Source organism: Scatophagus argus, chromosome 2 (assembly GCF_020382885.2).
Source record: "Scatophagus argus isolate fScaArg1 chromosome 2, fScaArg1.pri, whole genome shotgun sequence".
Taxonomy (NCBI): domain Eukaryota; kingdom Metazoa; phylum Chordata; class Actinopteri; family Scatophagidae; genus Scatophagus; species Scatophagus argus.
The window spans coordinates 27,228,329-27,246,600 of NC_058494.1; the positions used below are offsets into that span (position 1 = coordinate 27,228,329).

The following is an 18,272-nucleotide window of genomic DNA, read 5'->3' on the forward strand; positions in this document are numbered from 1 at the left end:
GAGCGGCAGGGGTGTGTTTGAGGTGCCGAGGGCCGCGGCTCTGAACCGGCTCCTGAAACACACAAGGGCTGCTCCTGTCAGCCATTGTTTTTGTTGTCATTGGAGGGCTCACATTTGTTTTCCAGCCTTGGATCTTCCCGTTGATGGTTTGTGTGTGTGCCTTGTGCATTGAACGAACGTGGCCAGTGTGTCACCAGCACGTGTGCGGCATCTTATGTTCTTACTCTCATATGTTGGTGCCTGAATGCCAAATTATGATGTAAATTCTTTATTCTAAGTGTGATTATTATTCACAGCATATTGAATTGTATGGGAAATCCCGGCCCTGGTTAGTGGCTGAAATGCTGTGAGGAAGAATCGATTTGTCTCTTTTATTACTAAATTCAGTGTAAAAGCCCAGTATGAGTTTATCTCTTTAGGTTATATTATGATGCATGACGATATATTGGCATTTGTGTAGTGTGTGACACATATTAGAAGACGCTAATGTGTGGATCGGCGTGGTGTTGGTGAGACTGAACTGCTCTGCACCTTTCAGACACACCTGGTGCCTCAGACTGATTTATAAAAGCAACAGAAATGCACTTGAACACTTAAAAACAGAATGTGCTGTGATGGATTGTATTTTTAGAGCAGGATGACAGTGTGAGATTGTTTAAGCCGAACCGTTCTTACCACGAGGGGTGTAAGAAAATGTAGATATATTTGAGTATTGCCGTATTTTATTCCATCACGCTGTATCGATTCCCATAAACCTTGTAGCTGTGGTTCATTTTATGTTGTGTTTAAACCTCCGACAGCTAGGTGGCACTGCTGTAAACTGCCTGCAGCCATTTGACTCTAATATTACAGCATGACAACTACAGCGGAAAGGCGAGGAAGTAAACACGCCAGAGTAAACACAGGAATGCGAAACGGCATGTCGCCCTACTGACAGCGCCACAGCGTATCGCGATATATTGAATCGTTACCCCGTAACGTACTGCCAGACTGACGTCCTGTTCCCATTAACATAAAAACAGTTTTTCTCTTCATCTCTTCTACACGTAGACAAATGTGAAATCAGGAATACGTTAGCAGTGACGTCATGAAGCTATATATTCTTTATATGAGGTGTGATCTTTCATAACTGAGTGATCTGAGTTTCAGGAGAGCCGCACTTCACGGACGTGCAGCATCAGGCGTGACGGTGCTGTCAGCCTCGGTAAGAGACTGATGACGGGTGGGGTGGAGGTAAAGACAGCATTTGGGAGTGAAGGAATCAGAGAAGGAAGTGAGAGGGGTGAGCGTGGGTGACGGCGGGAGAGGGGGACGGGACGGCGTGGCCTCAGCCGCGCTCGTATCGATGATATTTTTGGGACGTGTCAGCCATCTTTACATGTCAGTGGACGATACTCATCAATACTGAGTCCAGGTCCATTTGAGATGCTGTCTTGTTGACTAAATGATTAATGGTGAACGTAACTGGCAGATTAATCAATAATGAAAATAACTGCCATGTTTGGCTGTTTACAGAGCTCTTGAGCGCTGATGCGAGCGTGCCGTTTGTTTTCATTAAAGAAACATCACTTGTTGCGGGAGGAAATGATGTCATGTTGCAGGCTGGGTCCAACGGGCCCCACATGACTGCTCTGCTATCTGCTTTTTGAACGATGCAAATATCCTGTTTTATTCACCGACAGCAGAGCTTTGGTCCAACACACTCAAAGAAGAAGAGACGGCCGACGCTGACACGTTAAATACCGTCTGCGACAGGATCTAAAGTCAGTAGCGCCGCAGCGAACGCGTTCACTGTCGGTGCTCATCGTCCATTGTTTTCACTTACTTCATTAATTGTTTAGTCTGTGAAAAGTGAAAAATCACAACATCCTGCAGCCTAAAGTGACGTCTTCACATCGCTTGACTCGTTTGACCAACACATCAACACCCAAAGCAGATCGTCACGTTTGAGAGGACGGCTCGAAAAATGACAAAAATGATTCATCGATTTTGAAAAGCTGGCAAGAGAAGGTAGGAGAGGATGGAGGAGGAGGCGCAGTGAGGGAAGGAGGCAGTGAGAAAGGGAAGGAGAGGAGGAAGAAGGAAGGAAAGAAGGAAGGGGTTGGACTTTTGTGAGGAAGAAGGCAACCCAGGCTGGATTGGGATGGAAGGTGTGAAAGAAGGAAGGAAGCAAGTGATAGAGGAGGCTTAAAAAGTTGAAGGAAAAAGTAAAAGTGAAGGACTGATGAGAGAAGGAAGGTAAGGAGGATGAGAGAGTCAGGAAGAGGAGTTGGTGAGGAAGGGATGGAAGGATGGAAGGACTGAGAAGAAGAGGAGGTTAAATAAAAGATGTGTGGAGAAGTAGTTAGAGGAGAGAAGGAAGGGGAGGAGATGATTTGAGGGTGGGGAAGGAAAGGAGGGCTCTGAGGCTGAAAGGGAAGGAAGGAGAAAAGAAGAAAGGAAAAGAGGAGGTAAAAAACTGATGGAGCAGTGGTTAGGCAAAGACCGATGGAGAGGGCGAAGAGAAGGAGGTAGTAAAGAAGGAGGTAAGGAGGCAGGAAGTGTGTTAGGGCTCTGAACAATGAGTGGTGGCCTGCTGTGTTTGCTGTGCTAGGGAAACGATCCGCTGACCTCCTCTGTTTGTGTGTGTTTCTTCTCTCTTCTCTCCTTTCTCTGCCTCCGTTTCCTTCCAGGCTGACTCACCGCTGGAACGCCTGAGCGCAGAAGAAGAAGAAGAAGAAGGAGTCTGAGAGAACGAGGGAGTAAAGACAACTGTGACACGGACAGCGAGAAGGAGGGAGGGAGAGGAAGAGGGGGAGTAAAAGAGAAACAAAATTTAAGGAGGTGAGGAGGACAAGGAGGGGAGAGAGGAGAGAAGACAGCAAGAGGACGTCAGGTTGGGTTGGCGGGGCGACAGGAGGAAAAAGAAAGTGACTGTGGGAAAGAGAGAGAGAGAGAGAGAGAGAGACTACAGCCCAGTGGGGGAACTCGTGGGCAGATCTGAGGTCAGGCGGGCGCAGGTAGGTTGGCGGTCAGACGGAAGGCTGACTGAGCTTCAGCCGAACAAACTGTCCCGCTAACCCCGCCCCCCAACCACAACAACCGTCCCCTCAGCGTCACCACACTGGGAGAACTGGGAGAACTGGTGACGGGGAGCCACCATGAGCGACCAGAACGTCGTCAAGGAAGGCTGGGTCCAGAAAAGAGGTGAGCGGGGCTCGTGTTGGTCCTCTTACATTTCACTGAACGCCGATTGTGTCCACTGACAGGTTTTGTTTGTGTCAGTCGCTCTTCCTCGGTGCCATAGAGACCCCCTGTCGTCCCGAGGTTTTCGGGTTCACATGTTCTGTGTACGAGCTTAAACTGGTTTCATTTTATTTAAACGGAATGGATGATAATTTGTTGGGTGGAGGTGGAGACAGCTAGCAGCATGTAGCCGGTTAGCTCTGCGCCACAGGGTGGAGCTTCACTGTATCCTGCTGTGTTGTAGTAGAGCAGAGTACGACTGTGATGATGTCTTCAGTCACAAGTCGGTCCCCAAAAGTGAAGCCAAAACCTCTGGATCGCCCCCTGGTGGCTGGCTGCAGTACAGGACTGTACGTATGAAAAGTGAAAGAAACAGAACAAATGTAAATTGCCATACATGTAGCTTTATCTGCTATATTTTGCTGATATAAATCTAATTAGAATCAAAGTATTCTTATGCGTCAGAGCTCTGGTGCCTTTTCCCACGGTCACACATAATAACAAATATTCACGATTTGAAATGAGCGCTCTATAAAGTAAAATAAAATAACTAAAAGCAGCCATTTCATCATTAACTTATCGGCTAACTCCAGCTAATAAGATTTTATTTCCGTGAGTCACTCTGCTGTTTGTTTCAGTTGATTTAAACGTGTTGCTGTGGATGCTGAATATCCAAAAGATGTCCTGCTCGGCGGCAGGCTGAATCGTGTTGACCAGGACTGTGCAGCTGACAGGATCAGACAGAACAGAAACAACAACACTAACCAGTTCTTGGTAGCCACTTCTCCTTTCTGTGTTATTTACACCGAGGCAGGCGGTTGGTTGAAACTGGTTTGTTTTTACTCAGGAGGCAAAGTGAGAGGTTTTCAGTCACGGATGGCTGCTCCTGTCTGCTCTTCTTCTGGTTTTTAGTTTGGATGGTGTAGCTGACAGGTGGAGGTGCGACCCCTGAAAGCAGTTTAACACAACAGTGGAGCCTCAAACTGTGCTGTTACATTCGTTCAGGGGGACACAAATGTCTTTAGCTTGACTGTGTGCAGAAACTTTTCTTCCCCAGGATGGCGAAGTCGCGACCCGCCCTGCCGATTGGCTGGTCGCTGTTGAGTTGGTCACGTTTAGGCAAGTGGAGTGAGGTCGCTGAGGGTTAAGGTGAGGATATCAGGGTAAGCCAATCAGAGCAGAGCAGGATGGGTCATGTCTTTGCCATCCTGTGGGAAAAAAATATCACCATGTCCCAGTTCTGTGGTCACAAGTGAGTCTTACATTGAAGTTTCGTGTCCCCTGATGCACTCAGCAAATACAACAAATACACACTCTCACATGTCAGGTGAGATTTGTGGGCATTCAGGTACGGATTTCTGATATAAACCATGAAGTCTTTGTCTGCTTTGACTTACCAAACAACTTCAGAGTAGTTTGGTTCACGTTCATTTTGGATCCATGGTGGTAAAGTCACGTGACTTGAGTCCACATCTAATATTAATGACTTAAGTTTCATGTTTTACATTCATGTCTATGTAAACAAGCTGCACACTTAAAAATGTACTGACAGAAAGAGCCTGTAGAGTGAAAGTGAAACGTTTGAAAGACTTTTGTTCACACACTGAAATGCAAAAAGCACAGGAAACCAGTTAAACCTCCTCTTTTGCTTCTTCATGCTGTCACCATAATCGATTATCTTCGTTATTGAGTAATCTGCTGATTTTCTTTATCATTGCTCGATCAGTTGCTCAGTTTCTTTGCAGTTTCCCAGAGTGTGTCATGTTCAGGTCTTTTGTCCAACCAAGAGCCCAAAACCCAAAGACTCTTCATTTACTGTCAGAAGTGACAAAAAAGCAGCAAATCCTGTGATTTAACAAGTTGGAAGCAGCATGTGACTTATTTCGGTGTAGCTGAACGCACAGTTTAGCTCTTCCCATTGAAGCCTGTTAGACACGAAGTCACTCTGTGGTCAGGAAGAGAAACACGTTTTCCTGGTCCACACTACAACACAAGACCGGAGCTTTCGGATGCGTTCACTGCCCGGGGTGCTCGTGTTTTCATGCTGCTCGGCGTGGACGCGGCCTCCTAACAATGGCTGTTTACCTGCCAGACGGCGAGCAGGGAAGGCGGGCCTCGCGGCGCTGCGGTCCAGTCTGAGCTGCACTTGGCTGCTGTGTTGTTTCCCACAGTGTGTGTTTGTCTGGTCTGAGCTCAGGGCTGTTGGCTGGCAGGCAGGGGGAAGTTTCTCTGTGGCACTGTGAGCATACAGAGGATGACCTAACGCTCGGGTTCCTTCCTCTCCGGCCCCCACAAGTCCCTGAATTGTTTATTGCACCTCTGTGTGCTCTTATAATTCAGTCCTAGAAAAACGGCCCCGAGCCGCCCTGTGGGCCGTTTAAGATCAAAACTCAGAGTTCACACGCGGTTCACAACAGTTTGGAAACTCGGGTGGTTAAGCTGATTGTTTTAGAAGCACAAAAACAAGGCGTAACATTTGAATGCGGAGCAGAGTTTGCGTCAGTGGAGACTCACTTGTTTCGCTGGTTTGAAGTGTGATTTGAATGGATGTCAGGTCTTCTGAAGTGTGTGACAAAAGAGCTTGGAAATGACTTCTTCTTTAACGTGATGTGTGTCCTGTTGACCAGGATGCTGCGCTGGACGCAACAGAGGAGTCAGTCCACGCTCGGAAGCGGCGGGAAATCAGTGAAAGTCAAAGGTCACTGATTTGAGAACGTTTGCAGTTTTTTGAGGCGGATTTGTCTGGACCACATTGGGAGCAGTTCAGGGTTCAGTGTGATGCTGAAGGACGCTCCAACATGTGGACAGGAGGAAGCTTCATGTCGTGGCGTCGAGGTCTGAAATCTGTAGCTCCTTGTGTTTGGTGCATAACCATAAAAATGGATGAGGTTTTGTGAATAAGACAACGTGACTTATAGCTGGTGGCACAGTGGACAGGAAGCCAAACAAGAACTGCCTTTAATAATGTGATTTAACGGTGAAAATGGAGGAATTCAGTTTATTGAAGTGTGTCTACAGACACGGTTATCAAAATGGTTGGTTAGTTAGCTTTGTTTTATTTGACGTATGTAATCGTGGAAGCTCTAGAATCAAACCAAGCCTGATTGGCTGTTCACGTTGCTTCAGAGTACATGTGCATGACGCCGAGTCTGTGTCGTCTTTCTGTAAATCTCTGTGGGTCGGCGCTCGCCCGACACTCGTCGGCGCTTGTCCGGCGCTCGCACGGCTTTTGAGCTGCTGTTAACGTCCAGAGGGTTCATCCTGTGGGGAGCATGAATGAATGTGCGGTCGGTGTCGTCGTCAGGCCGGTGAGGAGCTGAGCAGAAGTAATGTGAGTTTAATGCTCTCATAAACTCACCATTTCTGCTGGTGACAAAACAGTTAGTCAGTTATTGTATAAATGTGATTGTAGTAGTTCCTCTCCCGCATTCATCCTGCTGGTCACCGGCTTCACCTTTTCCGCCCCTCATCAGCCGCCAGGCATAATTAAAAACAATTATGATCAATGGTTTAAGTAATTTATAAGTAAGTCTCCTTTAAGATCAAATGGAAGCACTTGACTGTAATCTGAATCCTCTGATTTTCAAATAAGGATTTTTCACAGTTTGGTGACATTTTCCACCAACAGTGAATCAGCCTGTAAGTTATCCTGTGCAGGCGACTTCCTTCTCAGCTTTTTCTGCCTTCATGGCGTCTTGCTTTTGCCGTCCACCTCACGCTGTTGTTCTGCAGCCGTGAGTCATCAGGCGTGTGAGGTCGGCTTCGTCAGAGTTCGATCCGACGAGCAGACGCTGAGGCTCTTCAGTTCGTCACCCAACACAGACGCACTTTGTTGTTGTTCGTTAGCTCTGGTGCTAAGATGTCACCGCGACATGTTGGCGTATCCCAGCGTTTGTTGTGTCACAAACTGATGAGTCAGGACGGCAGGAAAGCGAGACTCAACGCTGTGCTCACGCAGTGTTTCTCGTCACGAGATTTCCTCCTGACCCGGAAGTGGTCCTCGTGTTTGAATGTGTTTGTCAGCTGCTGATAAAGAAGGAAACACGTGGGGTCACTGCGGCGGTTCAAAGTGACGGGTTCAGGTGTGACTTTGAGCTGGACACCAGTGAAACGGTTACTGTTTGAGTCTGTTTCGTTTTAATTGGGATGCAGGTGAGATTTTAAAGCGGCTAAACTGTGGTGCAGACGTGAACGTGTTGAACAGGAAACTGGAGTCTGCTGACAGAAACGAGGCTGAGTGCTTCTGTGACTGAGATGACTTCTGAAAACGAGAAACACTTAAAGCACGACTTGAATCTGGAGAGTTCCTCCAACATCATCCACCTGAAGTGAGTGTTGAAACGTGTTGTATTAGCCTAAACATCGAGAACGCCGTCGCGAGACTTGTGATACATAAACACATCAGCTCTTCTCTCCTAATCTCACAGACCTTCAGACTGACCCAGATTAATTGGAGCGTAGCTGACGGCAGGCCAGGGCTTCACCTGACTGGCCAAAGGGAGTGAATGTGTGGCCCACAGGTCCGTCTGATAGGTCCAGTGTTTGCATCAGGGCTGCTGATCATTTTCATGATTTATTGATTAGTCGTTAAGCCTATAAATGTTCATCGACGCTTCAGAGTCCCGTTTTCAAAATGCTTCTTTTGTCCAATCAACAGTCCAAAACCCAAAGACTCTTGATTTACCGTCAGAAACATCAAAGAAAAGCAGCAAATCCTCACATTTGAGAAGCTGGAAGCAGCAAATGACATTTTCGATTGAAAAATGACTGAAAGAACGAATCAGTTATGGAAATAGTGGACGACTGAGTTCCTCTCAGTGGATTAATTGACTTGTTGTTGCAGCTCTGGTTCGCAGGCCTGCTCCGCTGTCCTCACGAGGTCCAGGTTCTGCTGCTCCCGGTCCAGTCTGAACGCACATGAGAGCGAAGCAGGAAGTAACCTGTCGTTGTCTGTCCTCCCTGCAGGCGAGTACATCAAGAACTGGCGACCGCGCTACTTCCTGCTGAAGACGGACGGCTCTTTCATCGGCTACAAGGACAAACCGCAGGACTCCGACCTGGCCTACCCGCTCAACAACTTCTCTGTAGCAAGTGAGACGCCAGCCGAGGCCTTCGTCACAGGTTTCACACGTTGAAACAGACAAACGTGTGTGTGTGTGTGTGTGTAACGGCGTGCGTCTTTGCTCTCTGTGTGACTTCCAGAATGTCAGCTGATGAAGACAGAGCGTCCAAAGCCAAACACCTTCATCATCCGCTGTCTGCAGTGGACCACCGTCATCGAGAGGACTTTTCACGTGGACACTCCTGACGAGAGGTGAGAGTCCAGCCTCCTCCTCTTCCTCCTCCTCCTCCTGTTCCTCCTCCTCCTCCTCCTCCTCTTCCTCCTCTTTCTCCTCCTCCTCTTCCTCCTCCTCTCCCTCCTCCTCTTCCTCTTCCTCCTGCCCCTCCTCCTCCTCTTCCTCCTCCTCCTCCTCCTCCTCCTCTTCCTCCACCTCCTGCCCCTCCTTCTCCTCCTCCTCCTCCTGTTCCTCCTCTTCTTCCTCCACCTCCTGCCCCTCCTTCTCCTCCTCCTCCTCCTCCTCTTCCTCTTCTTCCACCTCCTGCCCCTCCTTCTCCTCCTCCTGTTCCTCCTCCTCCTCCTTCTCCTCCTGCCCCTCCTCCTCCTCTTGCTCCTCCTCTCCCTCCTCCTCCTCCTCCTCCACCTCCTGCCCCTCCTTCTCCTCCTCCTCCTCCTCCTCCTCCTCCTCCACCTCCTGCCCCTCCTCCTCCTCCTCCTCCTCCTGTTCCTCCTCTTCTTCCTCCACCTCCTGCCCCTCCTTCTCCTCCTCCTCCTCCTCCTCTTCCTCTTCCTCCACCTCCTGCCCCTCCTTCTCCTCCTCCTCCTCCTCCTCCTCCTCCTCCTCCACCTCCTGCCCCTCCTCCTCCTCCTCCTCCTCCTGTTCCTCCTCTTCTTCCTCCACCTCCTCCTCCTCCTCCTCCTCTTCCTCCACCTCCTGCCCCTCCTTCTCCTCCTCCTCCTCCTCCTCCTCCTCTTCCTCCTCCTCCTCCTCCTCTTCCTCCTCCTCCTCCTCCTCCTGCCCCTCCTTCTCCTCCGCCTCCTCTTCCTCCACCTCCTGCCCCTCCTTCTCCTCCTCCTCCTCCTCCTCCTCCTCCTCCTCCTCCTCTTCCTCTTCCTCCACCTCCTGCCCCTCCTCCTCCTCCTCCTCCTCCTCCTCCTCTTCCTCCACCTCCTGCCCCTCCTTCTCCTCCTCCTCCTCCTCCTCCTCCTCCTCCTCCTCCTCCTCCTCCTCCTCGCAGGCTGTAGGCTGTAGAGGGTTTGTGTGGATTTAGAGCGTCAGAGCGATCAGGCTTAAATTAACCAACAGAACAACATGTCCGGAAACATCTTACTGACTGCTGCGACTTCTGAGCTGACATTGACAGAATTATTTTTAAGTTGTTGCAGTATTTAGTTGTTGGGTCAAATAAAAAGATTCTGAAGAGAAGAGGATGTTTGAATGGTGCGACTGGAAAAGAAAAAGACCAAAACTCAGTTAAAGTTTGTTTTCTTCACAGATGTTAAAGAAAAAAACAAGCGGCACAAAATGAAATATGATGGAAACTCGGAGGTGCACGATGACGTTGACGACTGACAAAAGCTTGAAAATGAAATACTGGCCTCGATAGCCAGTACCCCCCCACCAAAAAGCGAAACCTGCATGTTACATACTTTGGCATACTTTTACTTTAGCTGTAAAACTTGACTGCTGCTGAAAAAACTCAATAAAGATGTAGTAAAAGCAGAGACAAGGGAGGACTGACCGTCCACAGGCACCAGACGTGAAACCAGACCGGAGGGTTTTTCTGTTCAACACAACAGGAGCCTGTGGACACAGTGAGAAGAAAGACAGGAAACAGGGGTGTGGGACGGGGGCTGGACGCCAAGCTTTCAGGGGTTTTGTTTCCAAAGAATATACATGTATACATTCTGACCTGCCACCTGACGCTCAGTGGTTTGGTGTGAGCGGGACTGGAGGGCTGGACGGAGAGGAGGACGTCTCGCTGACCTGAGAGGCGTGGCTGCCACAGAAAGCGTTCAGCCTACCTCGAAAAGAGGTTTTTAGACAGGTTAGAAATGGTCCAGATTTCAGCTTCAGAGCAGAAAAAGCCCCCCTCGCGTCCTTTGGCGGGCGTCACAGTCTTAATGTCTCTGCTGTGCAGGACATGAAACCAATCAGCGCTGGTTTCTCACGTGATGTCGCGAATCTGAAGCTGAAGGTTCAGAGGAAAAGCGGTCAGTGACAGCATCTGAACCCGTCTGTGTTTGTGTCCCGCAGAGACGAGTGGGCCGAGGCCATCCAGATGGTGGCCGAGTCTCTGGCCAAGCAGGAGGAGGAGGGCATCCTGTGCAGCCCCACCTCCCAGATCGAGAACGTCAACGAGGAGGAGATGGACACCTCCATCAGCCACTACAAACGAAAGGTGAGGGTTGACCTGAGACAAAGCGTCGCTCCCGCCTCGCTGAGTGACGGGCAGCCGGTTTGTTCACGTCGTGCTTCTGTTTCTGTGTCCAGACGATGAATGACTTCGACTATCTGAAGCTTCTGGGCAAAGGCACGTTTGGGAAAGTCATTCTGGTGAGGGAGAAGGCGAGCGGCACCTACTACGCCATGAAGATCCTGAAGAAGGAAGTCATCATAGCCAAGGTGCTCCTACGCTTTGTAATGTTAAATATCAGCATTAGGTGACGACCATCATTAGGTGGGTTTTGTTCCTGTCCTGCCAGTTATGACCTGGACAGGAAGTTGTGAGCGTCTTGTGTCTCCTGGTTAAACAGTCCGTCTCTGCTCTTTTCTCTGCCACAGGATGAAGTCGCTCACACGCTCACGGAAAGCAGGGTTTTAAAAAACACTCGGCATCCATTCCTGACTGTGAGTAGACCTTCAGTGTTTGAATGAATCCGCCTCAGCTTTAAAGAGCGAAGCTGCGGCCGCCGAGAAGCAAAGATTCTCTGATGTTTGAAACCAACGGCCGAGTGCTGCTGGGATTAAAGGAATGTTGTGCATATTGTGTTGCAGTCTCTGAAGTACTCGTTCCAGACTAAGGATCGGCTGTGCTTTGTAATGGAGTACGTCAACGGCGGAGAGGTGAGAGATCAGTCAATCGGCTTTTTTAACAGGAAGCCTGTGATGCTGGCAGATGTTCCGTCTCTCGTTTCGGCGTGGAAGTTATTTCAAGAACGTTGACTAACGGCGCGTTTCAAAGAGCTTTAACAGAACGCAGTCTCTCCTCTCGGCGCGCTTCAGGCCTCGGCTCGGTTTTATTTTTGGACAGTTTGAAAAATGTGACAAAGACAACAGATAAGAAGCAGCCTTACAGAGAACACAGAGTTAACATACGGGAAGTAACAAGACAAACAACAACGTGATGTTTATTTTGTTTGTCGAGGAGGTCGATGGCTGATATTTGAACTGATGTGTAGTGAAAATCTAAATCCTTGAGTCACGGTTGCGATAATTTGAGAGAAGGTGACTGTGTTGTCGGCCAGGCCGATAATCGACCTGCCACGTGTGTGAGCTCGTGTGTTCTCTCTTTGTCCGCAGCTGTTTTTCCACTTGTCAAGAGAAAGAGTTTTTTCGGAGGACCGAACTCGTTTCTACGGCGCCGAGATCGTCTCCGCCCTCGACTACCTGCATTCTGCCAAGATCGTCTATCGCGACCTGAAGGTGAATTAAACGCGTGTGAGCGAGCATGCGTGTGTACGTGTGTGTGTGTGTGCGAGCGTGCGTGTGCATGTGTGTGTGCACGCTCATGTGTGCATGTGCATGTGTGTGCGCCTGTGTGTGTGTGTATGTGCATGAAGACAAACGTTCATGTCTCTTATTTCTCTCGTCCTCCTCGTCAGCTGGAGAACCTCATGTTGGACAAAGACGGCCACATTAAGATCACCGACTTTGGCCTCTGCAAAGAAGGCATCACAGACACTGCCACCATGAAGACCTTCTGTGGAACACCTGAGTACCTGGCTCCTGAGGTCAGAGGCTTGAGGAGTTTGAGGAAGCTGCAGGGCCTTTAAATAATGAAGAGCCAGAGAAATAAAAGAAATCTGTCAGTCTAAACCCAAACTGCCAAGCCAAGAAATCCAGAAGGAAACTCGTGTTTCTCTTCTGCCTGTCGGTCACGCAGCGGCAGCCGGCAGGATGAAGTCGTAGCCACAGCAGAAGATGTAGTTCGGTTCCTCTGACGGCAGCTAAACGTTTCCCTCCCAAACAAAGTGCAGTCAGTCAGTAGCTAATTTCACTTCTTCTAATGTGGCTCTTGAAAGTTACTTTTCCATCAAGAGGATATGAAAGAGGATGTGTCAGAAATATCTCCATCAGGAAGGAAAGGTTGTTGGTTCAATTTTTGGTTTACGTGATTTACATCAACATTGAGAGGCGGAGAACGTTTTGGGTTTCAGGCAGCGCAGCAACAACTTTCTGTTCCGTTCTGAAGAGGAAATGTACAGAAATCCCCACAACACGGTGGTTAAATTGTGCTCTTTGTTGTCAGGTGCTGGAGGACAACGACTACGGTCGGGCGGTGGACTGGTGGGGTTTGGGCGTGGTGACGTACGAGATGATGTGCGGCCGCCTGCCGTTCTACAACCAGGACCACGAGAAGCTGTTCGAGCTCATCCTCATGGAGGAGATCAAGTTCCCGCGAACCCTGTCGGCTGACGCCAAGTCGCTGCTGTCGGGGCTGCTCATCAAGGACCCCAACAAGCGGTACGCACGCCATCACACGCCATCACGAGGCTGTCCTGCTGCGACATGCTTTGGACGTTAAAGCTGTGCGTTCGTGGGAGCGGTTTTGCACGTTTCTCACTTGATACCAAACACGAGGTTCTTAGTGTGGAGTCTGCAGGATGAGCCTGCAGAGACGCGATCCGTCGCTGGCGTCCCGCCGATGAGCACTCCTGGGCCTCCTGTTCACCCGTCAGACGGTGGATTCATCAGCCATAATTCCTCCAGATTAGAGCAGATCCGAGCTCCTCACCTTGTGTAAGACACACAGACGCGTGTTTGGATGCCTGCTCGTAGCAGCCGTCGGTCAGGTTTTGGTTTGCATGTCACAGCTTCTTTGAAAGCGTTTTCTTACGTTCGTCGTTGTGGTAGATAATCTACATTTTTACTGCCTTAATAATTTAGACGGCCTAACTCACACTCAGAGAGGAACAGATGTGGTCATGACGGATCAGTTCGAGGTTCAGGAAAGCCCAGCATCCGTCGGGGCCTGCTGACCTTACAGGATCCTGTTTTGGCAGGACGGGAGATGTTAGAATTCGCCGGCTGGTTTCACTGTGTACACGACTTGTGTTGTTTAAGACGAGAACAAAACTGGTGTTCAGTGAAAGTGGCAGGTGGCTGCGGTTAATTTCCCACTCTGATTGTCCCTGAGGCGTTTTCTGTCTCTGATGAAGACGCTGGAGAAAAGAGGCTACTGCGGCTTCAGAGAGCGAACTCGCTCACCTCGACCAGTTATTTTAGGATCAGCGGCGGGTGGATATTCTGGTTCCATTGATGGAGACTTTGTAAGAGCTGCGCTTAATGTCTGACTTGGACGTCTTGTTCTTCGTCTCTTGTCTGACAGGCTGGGCGGCGGACCGGATGACGCTAAGGAGATCATGCGGCACAGTTTCTTTGGCACAGTCGACTGGCAGGACGTCTACGACAAGAAGGTGAGAGCAGGATTTAGCTGCGAGACTTCATCCCGTCTTTATTCAAACAGCGTACCTGAGATGTTCTGGTTGCAGGGTTACCTCGTTTTTCAAAGCGAGCCTGGGCTGGCATGTAAACTCCAAAATAGAACAGAGAAGGAAAGATTACCTCATCTCGATTTCGTTTCAGCAGCGTGACGCAGTCCGAAAGCCGGCGGGATCGCGTTTCCCGTCGACTCGGAGGTCAAACTCTTTGCTCCCTGATGGACATCCGTATTATAACAGAGTGTGTTTTAGTTGTATTCTGCCTTCAACCAGATTTAGTCCGGCTTGACTGAGTTACATTTGGTTTGGCTGTAATGTGATTATATGTCACTTAAAAACTAGAAACTCGTATAAAGTGTTGGGTGGTTCAGTTTCTAACAAAACCTCAACTCTTTATGTTTGGTGTGTAAACATCTTAATTTGTAAAGTAACTAAAGATAAAAGAATTGTATTTAAATGTAAAGTAAACGTACTTTGTTACTTTTCACCACCAGCACCTCGTGAGTGACGTCTCCGTGTTCAGAAGAGAACAGAACGTCTGAAGATGAGATAAGATGAACTTTATTGATCCCACAGGGGGAAATTCACTTGTCGTGGCAGCTCACAAGGACAGAAAAAAGTGCAAAAAGTGTGCAAAAACAGTTGATAATTAAATAATAAATAAATATAGAGATAATAAATTAACAGTTTACAGGTACAGTAAACCCAGTACAATATACAGCTATGTACAAGAGGACCAGACTGTTGAGCTGTACATTCTGACAGCAGTGGGAATGAAGGAGCTGCTGTAGCTCCTTCCTACACTGAGGGTGTAGCAGTCTGCTGCTGAAGGAGCTGCTCAGAGCCTCCACTGTCTGATGCAGAGGGTGAGAGGTGTTGTCCATGATGGATGTCAGCTTGGCTAACGTCCTCCTCTCACCCACCTCCTCCACAGAGTCCAGTGGGCAGCCCAGGACAGAGCTGGCCCTCCTGACCAGCTTGTTCAGTCTCTTCCTGTCCCCAACAGACCACAGCGTAGTGAATAACAGAGGCTACCACAGAGTCATAAAAAGTCCTTAGGAGGGGCCTGCACACTCCAAAGGACCTCAGTCTCCTCAGAAGGTGGAGGCGACTTTGGCCCTTCTTGTACAGGGCATCAGTGTCATGTGACCAGTCCAGTTTATGGTTGAGGTGGACACCCAGATACTGAAAACTGTCCACCATCTCCATGTCCGAGCCCTGGATGTTCAAAAGTGGAACAAACGTGCCGACGTGCTAATTTAACGCCACTCAGTGTTTACTAACCCTCACACATCTGCGTGTGACTGTCCTCACCTTCTGCACTTCCTGTCTGTCCCAGCTGGTCCCGCCCTTCCAGCCCCAGGTCACCTCGGAGACGGACACGCGTTACTTTGACGAGGAGTTCACAGCACAGACCATCACCATCACCCCGCCGGAGAAATGTAAGGAAGGCCGAGCGTTGAAGAATGAGTGACGTCTGTGTTTCAATGTGATGAATGAAGTTTGTCTACACTACACAGACAAAAGTATTGGGACACACCTCTTTATTATTGAATCCAGGTATGGTACAGGGCTGTTCCTCAGGGTTTGGGCTCGGCTCCTGACTTCCAGTGAAGTCAGGGGCAAAGCTCCATAAGCTCCATAAAGACATGGTTGGATGAGTTTGGTGTGGAAGAACTTGACTGGCCCACACAGAGCCCTGACCTCAACCCCATCCAACACCTTTGGGATGAACTGGAACGGAGATTGTGAGCCAGGCCTTTTGGTCCAACATCAGTGTGTGACCTCACAAATGCTCTACTGCATGAATGGGCACAAATTCCCACAGAAACACTCCAACATGTTGTGGAAAGCCTTCACAGAAGAGTGGAAGCTGTTAGAGCTGCAAAGCTGTCTGTGAGTTTACAATGAGACGTCATTAAAGTCCCTGTTGGTGTGAAGAGCAGCTGTCCCAATACTTTTGTCTATATAGTGTATTTGTCACAAAGTGTTGGACAAGAGTGAATGTTTACCTGCAGGTTTCAGCAGATCGTGTGTTATTGGATGTCGTCCCTAAATGTGGACCTGCTCATGTTTCTGTGTGCACAGATGACGAGGACGGGATGGACGCGGCGGACAACGAGCGAAGGCCTCATTTCCCACAGTTCTCCTACTCAGCCAGCGGGCGGGAGTGAGCGTCCGGCCCAGCCAGCCAGTATCGTCCCCATTCGTGGCCATTTTGAGGAAAACACGTAGCCATTTTAGGAAGAAAAAAAATACCAGTCTCCCCTCTTTTTCTCCTTCTCTGCCTCCTCACAGACGGGGAGAAGTCTTTTTAGGGACTTTAAAAGAGGTTTTTGCACAGTGGGATGGACTCCAGCCGGTCTCCCCACACTAAAAAAAAAAAAAAGTCTCCTACATTTTCAGCGCTATTTACTGCAGAAGGCAATGTTTTTGTTATTTATTTTTTCTCTCCGTCAGTATTAAGTTGTCAACCCGGGTTGCGTTCATCTTTTTTTTTTTTTTTTTGTACGTTTGTCCTTTCTGCCCTTTTATCTTCTTCTTTTGACTTTTTGCACTTGGTTTGGACGAGCCGTTTTAGGGAACAAAAACCAAAAATGTTGCCTTACGTGTGCAGATGTTTCGTACCATACCGACAGGGTGTTACTTTGGGAGAGGGCGGGCGGGTTTCCGGGGGCGTGAAGGGTCATTCTTAGTCGAGAATAAGTGCATGGCTCGTGGTTCACTCAAAAGAAAAAAAAAAGAAAAAGTACAAAAAAAGATTTCTTTCTCGTACATTTGCCATGGCGGCGCACATTCCCCAATCCCATGGCGGTGAAGACGACTGTCCACAGGTCGACAAAAACAGACAAAAAAAGGAGGGATGAGAATGGACGAGTCTGTATCATTCCGTTCATCGTTGCAGTGTAACTACTTTGCTCTTTTTCAACCCGTGTGTGTGTTTTTTCTCGCGCTTTACTTCCGAGTCGTTCTTTTATTTTGAAACAGGAAACACTAAACTGCCAGAAACTGCACAGTTCACTCAGGCGCCACAGAGCACAACCGCATTCAAACTCAGCTAACCGCTCCAGCTTTCCACAGGCGGCAGGGGAACGAGGCCTTTCTCTGCTTTCTCACCTCCACCTCCTCCACCTCCTCCACCTTCTCCACCTCCTCCACCTCTTCTGTTTCCTCATCGTAGCTGTAGGGCTTGTGGAATGGGTGTTAACACAGGGAAATGTGGCTTAATGTATGTATGTACTGTATGTCTGTGGGAGGGGTCATGGGGGGGGTCAACTTAATGCTGTCACAGCACACACACACACACACACACACACACACACACACACACACACACACACAGCTGTGAGCGTCGGCACTTTGCTCCAAAACAAAATCTTATTGGGTGTTTTCTGCAGGTGTGTTTGCTGTCAGGTGAGCAGGCAGTCAGCTCAGTCTGAAGCAGTCCCAAAGGGAACAGCGGGTCGTTTGAGTCCCTGTGGACTGGAGCGGTGGTCGTGTACGTGTGGTCAGGCTTGGGTTCGGGAGAATCAGCTCAGAACAGGAAGTGAACACTAAATGTGACGTAAGCTGTGACGACTGATCGATGAGTCGGTGAAATGAAAATTAGCTGCCAGCTGCTTTGACTGTCAGACGTCTGCTGCTTCCAGCTCCTTAAACGTCACGCTTTGCTTCTTTTCCCTGTCAGTTGTGACAGTAAGTGAAGACTTTTGGACGGTTGGTTGGACGAAAGATGGAGACGTCACTTTGGGAAATTGTGACGAGTTTTTGGACATTTTATAGTGTTAAAGTTATCGTCAGATTGTTTGATACTCGAGTCAAATTCTTTACTTAAGTAAAGGGTCTGAGTACTTCTTCCACCCCTGCAGCTACGAGTGTGTACTGGGACAAACTGAGCGAGTTGTGCCCTCTGGTGGTGAGACAGGAGCACAACACCTCACGGCAGAAAAACCCAAGAGTTTCAGTTGACTGAGAGGAAGCTCAAACGTCCCAGCAGCCTGAACGCACCGCGCACATTCCAGCTCAGCGTGATATTTATAGTTTTTTGTGTTATGTCACTTAGCGTGACAGATCTGAGTCGTTTCTGGAGCAAACTGCCGACTTCGGTCTGCTGTGCACAAATTAGCTGACGGGCCTCAGGGTTCCTGCGCATGCGTCAAATGCTTCACGCTGTCCAGGTGTTGAAAGCTTCGTGCGCCTGCAGGTCGAAAGAACGCGAGACATATCGAAACGTGCATCCTGGTGTGGATGTGTGTGTGCAGGAGCCCTGAGACCACACACACACACACACACACACACACACACTCTGACTGTTTCAGACACG

The 18,272-nt window shown here is 49.0% G+C and overlaps 1 protein-coding gene across 5 annotated transcripts in view; it reads left to right on the top strand.

Annotated features, from left to right (window-relative positions):
* The window catches only part of akt3b (v-akt murine thymoma viral oncogene homolog 3b), an 18,243-nt gene extending 1,301 nt beyond the window's left edge, over positions 1–16,942 (top strand). For 2 of the 5 annotated variants that reach the window (XM_046375586.1, XM_046375596.1), the window contains exons 2-14: positions 2,673–3,186; positions 8,191–8,316; positions 8,428–8,539; positions 10,542–10,686; positions 10,779–10,910; positions 11,070–11,135; positions 11,283–11,351; positions 11,808–11,930; positions 12,110–12,238; positions 12,757–12,971; positions 13,837–13,924; positions 15,288–15,390; positions 16,037–16,942. In XM_046375586.1, the coding sequence (XP_046231542.1) occupies positions 3,141–3,186; positions 8,191–8,316; positions 8,428–8,539; positions 10,542–10,686; positions 10,779–10,910; positions 11,070–11,135; positions 11,283–11,351; positions 11,808–11,930; positions 12,110–12,238; positions 12,757–12,971; positions 13,837–13,924; positions 15,288–15,390; positions 16,037–16,122 (1,440 nt within the window). In that variant the 5' untranslated portion in view covers positions 2,673–3,140 and the 3' untranslated portion in view covers positions 16,123–16,942. Of the gene's footprint in view, positions 1–1,186; positions 1,205–1,804; positions 2,526–2,672; positions 3,187–8,190; positions 8,317–8,427; positions 8,540–10,541; positions 10,687–10,778; positions 10,911–11,069; positions 11,136–11,282; positions 11,352–11,807; positions 11,931–12,109; positions 12,239–12,756; positions 12,972–13,836; positions 13,925–15,287; positions 15,391–16,036 lie in introns of those variants that run through there. The other 3 variants (XM_046375606.1, XM_046375578.1, XM_046375571.1) reach the window with 3 other exon arrangements.
* Positions 16,943–18,272: the final 1,330 nt, after the last annotated feature.